General features: G+C 35.6%; 1 protein-coding gene across 3 annotated transcripts; it reads right to left on the bottom strand.

Annotated features, from left to right (window-relative positions):
• Nucleotides 1-281: 281 nt before the first annotated feature.
• On the bottom strand, nt 282-5,404 carry LOC105798356 (ABC transporter B family member 26, chloroplastic). Of its 3 annotated transcripts, none has more exons than XM_012628392.2 (18): nt 4,851-5,404; nt 4,628-4,755; nt 4,495-4,537; nt 4,231-4,275; nt 3,839-3,961; nt 3,646-3,749; nt 3,433-3,487; nt 3,285-3,355; nt 3,018-3,120; nt 2,647-2,857; nt 2,165-2,238; nt 1,782-1,841; nt 1,615-1,689; nt 1,373-1,447; nt 1,011-1,292; nt 849-913; nt 699-759; nt 282-593 (listed from the first exon to the last, which is right to left on the bottom strand). In XM_012628392.2, the coding sequence occupies exons 1-18, from the start codon at nt 5,196-5,198 to the stop codon at nt 513-515; spliced, it is 2,004 nt and encodes a 667-aa protein (XP_012483846.1). In that variant the 5' UTR covers nt 5,199-5,404; the 3' UTR covers nt 282-512. The 3 variants fall into 3 exon arrangements, with proteins under 3 accessions (XP_012483846.1, XP_012483847.1, XP_052476995.1); XM_012628393.2 differs by having other exon boundaries at nt 1,782-1,838; XM_052621035.1 differs by having other exon boundaries at nt 4,847-4,986.
• Nucleotides 5,405-5,618: the final 214 nt, after the last annotated feature.

The following is a 5,618-nucleotide window of genomic DNA, read 5'->3' as shown; positions in this document are numbered from 1 at the left end:
GTTTTTTGGTGTCCATTTGGGTTTTTGTTATGACGAAAACAAAATCATGATTTTTGACGTTTGCATTTAGCTTTTAATCAGTTCAAATGCATGCACTTTTGACTCTAACATGACAAGTAGTCTATTTAAGAGGACAAATGCAATATATATCTCCAGAAAAATTACTTATGAACTATGTTATCAGGATTTCAAATCTGATATGCACACATTTAATTTTTTTAAGTTTTTATATATAGATAGATAAGAGTTCTATGTTTTTATATGCGTATTCGAATCAAATAGAAGTGTCGAATGCAAATATTTGCGGGCCTTGATTTGCCAATCAGCATTTCAAGTACAAAATTTGGACCACAGCTTTAAAGACAGACTCGTGCAACAACATATGTCTATCATACAATATGAGACAGTAGCTGCAAAACAATGATGAATAAAACAACAGGTAATTGATTACTTACTTCTACCCTGAATCGGCAACTGAGAAATACAGCTGAATTGCTCCGAAGGTTTTAGAATCAAGCCATGGATTCGGCTTGGGCACCGATTAATTGAGAGTACAACCCACCCTTCTGTAGAAGCTCAGTGTGGTCACCCATCTGACCGCAAATAAAGCAAGCAAATGCATGAGTTGGCTATACTTGATTTCAGTCAAAAGATACAACCATTATTTGGAAAAAGAGAATAGAAAAAAAATATCATGCCTCGATGATTCGACCCTTGTCCATTACAACAATTCTGTCAGCGGTCTTAATGGTAGACAACCTGCAGAGTTAATTCCAATGTTCCAAACATGATCAAATCTAAAACTAGAAATCAAAATGACTAAAGCTGCAAATATGAAAATACCATACCTATGTGCTATAAGAATGATAGTTCTTTTTGATCTACTCTCATTTCTGAGTCCATGAAAAACCCCCTAAAGATAATAGAAGGTAATGGATTAGTGCTCGTTAAAAACATGGCGAATTTCATATTTTACTATCACTTTAGGAAAATGAATTTTATGTGCTTACTTTGAGATAGTGCTCACTTTCCGCATCTAGTGCACTGGTGGCTTCATCCAGGACAAGAATTGCAGGATCACGGAGAATCGCCCTAGCAATAGCAATTTGTTGCTTTTGTCCACCACTGAGCAAATCATTATCAACAATTGTTTGATAACCATGAGGAAGAGATGAAATAAATTCATGCGCATGGGCTTGCTTTGCAGCCCATTCTATATCTTCATCTTTAACTTCTCGAGGGCAACCGTATTTAATGTTGGACTTGATATCCATATTAAACAAATCGGGTTCCTGACTGAATTACAGATTTAGAATATTCCCTGTAGCTACATTCAAGCATGCTTCAAGGAAAAGAGAATATGTAGTCTGACCTGTCCAACAAATCCAATCTTTTCTCTCAGCCACCTGATGTCCAACTCATCGAGTGGGAGACCATCCATGTATATCTGCAATTCGACCATCAGAGACACTTAGCATGAAATCCCTAACTTCCAAATACCAGTAACTAAATAAAAAAAAGCATAAAAGAATAATCACCTGCCAACACACAGCAGTCATTGAACCAGTATGATGATATGGAGAAACATAATATATGTGAAGGACAAAAGCTAACCTGACCACTAACTGGCTGATAAAGACGTAGCAGGAGATTCACTATTGTGCTTTTTCCACTACCACTTAAACCAACCTTGTCAAGATAAGAATGACCAGTCAAACCTCAAATCCCCGTTTTTAACACCAATGGAAGAATAGTAACAACCATGCAATGGAATTTCTTACAATTGCAACCACTTCATCGGCTTGTATAGCAAGGTTTAGACGATCTAGTATAGGTACCTGCTTGAATATCAGAAAATAGAGACCAGACAATGTTTCTTGTCATAATCCACTCTAACAAGAAAATCAGGAAGAAGAGGAGGTGACAGGGCAAGAATATTGAAAAGGTAGGCCAAATTTATCAATTTAGTTGCGGAGATTTTTTATAGTTTTTTATTAATGGCTGATTGCTCAATTGTGGATGGCTCCCTATAGAATCCCTAATGAAGAAGTTTTAAAATCTTAATGATGATTGTTAAGATAATGGAAATTATAGCATACCATGGAAGCAAAATAAAAATTTATGATTTGGTATAATGATACTTTTGTAAGGACATGAGACATACTGAGATCCTTGAAGGATAGTGAAAAGATACATTCACAAACTGTATATTCCCCATTAGTCTCTGCAGCTTCACTCCTGAAAACATTGGGGTGGACAATTCAAAGAAAATTAATTATTTGAAAGAAAAATTGGTTCTAATGAGACCATCAGATTTAGAACAAAGTTCTGAATAAAAATGAATTAGCCAATCAAATTACAAGTTCAAGATTATAGGATTTGATTCTCATTTTTAGCATCTTTCATGAACAATAATAAGAGACAATTTCTTTCAGGTTAAATGCTTTGGATACAGATAAGATGATGCAAAGTTCTTCTCCAAATTATTTAACAATTTAATAAGAGGCAAGAAAGAGTGCAAAGACTATCTCTCACAGCACGTCATGTGATGAAAGCTAAACTGAATGAAGTGAAACAAAACTCCGTTAATCTAAAAATATCTAGGATTACGGGATATCACCCTAAAAAGAGACACAAATTACTTGCCTTTTGATAAGAACTGGTCACTAGGCAAGAGATCCATTAAATGGAAAACCTTTTCACATGCTCCAATGGACTGCAGTAGTGATGATGAGTTGTCTACGACCCTCCAAGTAGCATAAATCAACCACTCACAGTATAATATGTACTTAGTAAGCTGTTCAGGTGATAGTTGCGAATTCATGATGCAGATTCCTCCTAAAAGCACCGCAAGAACCTGCAATATATCATACTTGAATTAACAGTAAGTCATATAATAAATCTTCATTAGAATTAGCAACCTTTTTTTATCACTATGATGCATCTTCCTACATTTCATCATTTGCAGTGGGGTTAATACAACCATAGGCAAAGGGATAGGATGTATGGTAAATAACCTGTGTAAAACGGTAAAGGGTGAGAAAACTCGTACTCCACAATCCATAAGCCGCACTCTCTCGAATGCTTACAAAAGCCAATTCATCCAGCCACCGCTTGTACCTAAAACCAAATGGGATCAACAATAAAAATTAACATTTTTTTTCTGTCATGAAAGCCCTGGGTGTCAACGTCTATGCCTTACAAAAAAGCGCCAATCAAAGAGGAAAAAGTACACCCATAAATTTTTTGAATGCTTAGTGGAGTAATGCTAGAGAGAATGTTGCCTTTCAACTTCTTCTCCTTCTGTTCCATAAGCCCGGACAGTTCTCATCAAAGAAAGTGTTTCTTGTGCAACCTACATTAAGATACTGGTTATATTAGAATGTTATTTGACTGGCATAACTCTGGCAGCAATCTGAAGTCATGTTTTACATTGTTGGCACATGCATTGAACTCTTGCATTAACTTTGCAGCTCTCTTTTGGTACCTACCAAAATCATCAGCAATGCTAGTTCAGCATATGCATAATAAGTACACCATATAATCATATAAAGAAAAGCAATCTACCATAAACTGAGATCCTGAAATAAGCTAAGAAGGATAATTTGATAGCTTAATTAAGGTGAAAAGAGAAAGAATTCTCACCGGCCATAAATGGAAAATATTATAGCAAGAACAGAGCATATAATCAATGTTGGTAATGTAAGTGGCCAAGATAAAGTCAGTAAATTTATCAAAGCACCTGTTCCCTAAAAATCCAAAAAGAATAAAGTTATCAAACTCTACCCGGAAACAAAAAATTACAGCAAGCATAATATTGAAAAAAAAAAACAAAAACCTGAATAGCATTGCGGATTATCAGATGGATATCATTCCCAATAACATGAGAGAGCCGCTGACAATCTGATCCAAGCCTATTCGTCAAACTACCAACTGTTTCCATGTCAAAAAAGGATATATCCTACATCAAAAGCACCAGCAGCAGATAGTGGTTTACTACAAACCAATACAGGTATGTGTCCAACACAGATATGTTGAACTTTTTTTCTAGTTTTCCACGCATTTGAAGGGTGTTTAGATGGTCGAACCTATACCCATGTTTGGATATGTGTCAGACAGGAGTGTTGGACATAGGTACTAAAAAAAATGAAGAGTGACATATAAGACTTGTATCATCATCATAATTCACAACCCCAAGTACTACAAACAATTCTCAAATAGATCACGAACCTGAAAAACAAGAGATGCATATAAGCTTCGCCTAAGACGCTTAACCTGCAATTAAAGTATTGCAGTCAGAAAAAAAGGGAAATGAAAATATAAGGTTGTGTTTGTTTACTACTTTTTGCAAATAACTAAAATGAATGATAAGAAGCTAACAATTGAAATATAATAGTTCAATATACCAAAAAAATAACAATAAAGATTTTCCCCCTTTATTTTGCAAAGCAAAAGCGTAAGTAGCACTAAATTTATGTAAAAAAAAATTCTTACCAAGATCGTATTTGCCATGGCAAAGCAGCCACTTCGCAAGCCACTGCAATTCACATAAAAGTGAGAAATAAAATTTCAAACAATTCACTCAAATAAACGAATGCAAATCACATTTACAAGTTTTATAAAATACCTGCAAATTCCTGAGATAATTAACAGTAAAATCAACATCCGCGAGCTTCTAAAAAACGCTGCGGACTCACCGCTGTTAGCAGAAAATACCGACGCCGCCAATATCCTAGGCATCGAAATCTCCGAAACCTGGAATTTAACTCTTTTTTTTATTTTAAAATATAGAAATAAGAAATTTATTTTAAAATGCTAAAATTTTCAATTGAGTTATGAATTTTACGAACAGCAGCGATGAACAAAGCACTGAGCGCGAGAAAAACAATCCAATTATCGTCTCCGATCAAACCCCATATTCGCTTAAGAGCCATCGAAACGGTAACAGGCTTCGCCGTAGAGGATTCCAAAGCTTGGACACCAGGAAGGTTCCACCAGCTGCCACGTGCCTGAACGGCTCCCAAATGACCGGAATATTTTCCGGGAAGAATTTCTTGGAAATCGGCATTGTAATTTCTGGTTGGAGTTGGAGACCAGAGACGGTGCCGTTTCACTGTCGTGAGATAGAGCGGAGAGTGGAGTTTGGTTTTGAGGTTGAGAATAGGGTAAGAGGGGGAAGATGAAAGAGAGATGGGCATGGTAGTGGTAAAATTAGAGAACGGGAAGGGGTAAATTTGGAATATCTGGGATCAAAATCATAAGTATCTGTTTTCGAAATGAAGCTAATCTTCACTTGAGAGCTTGAGCTTGCTTCTCAGAGCAACGCAGCCAAGGCGCAACGAAACGGCGCGCTTCAGCACCAAGAGAACTCCTTTTTCCCTTTATGTTCGATACACTCGGAACTCTTGCACCAAGTCGTATTTTTATTCACAATACTGGAATTATGAGATTAAATAAAATAAGATAAATGAAATTTTTTTATCTCACTTCGATGCATCGAACAAATTTAATGTTAAATGAGTTGAGGAGTTATGTTTTATTATTTTATTTTAATTTAATAATTTTTAAATTAAGTCTAGTAAAATAAAATTGAGTTGAATTGAATTTAATCAAATTAG

This window comes from Gossypium raimondii, chromosome 9 (assembly GCF_025698545.1).
Source record: "Gossypium raimondii isolate GPD5lz chromosome 9, ASM2569854v1, whole genome shotgun sequence".
In the NCBI taxonomy this organism is placed as follows: domain Eukaryota; kingdom Viridiplantae; phylum Streptophyta; class Magnoliopsida; order Malvales; family Malvaceae; genus Gossypium; species Gossypium raimondii.
This window is presented reverse-complemented; position numbering and strand designations above follow the sequence as displayed.

What these genes read in the sequence shown, in the direction of transcription:
- LOC105798356 (XM_012628392.2), bottom strand. Translation starts at nt 5,198, where the DNA reads ATGCCCATCTCTCTTTCATCTTCCCCCTCTTACCCTATTCTCAACCTC. An exon ending in ATCAGCCAGTTAGTGGTCAG is followed by an intron (nt 1,448 to 1,614) that starts GTTAGCTTTTGT and finishes GTCGAATTGCAG; the next exon opens with ATATACATGGATGGTCTCCC. An exon ending in ACAAGGGTCGAATCATCGAG is followed by an intron (nt 594 to 698) that starts GCATGATATTTT and finishes ATTTGCGGTCAG; the next exon opens with ATGGGTGACCACACTGAGCT.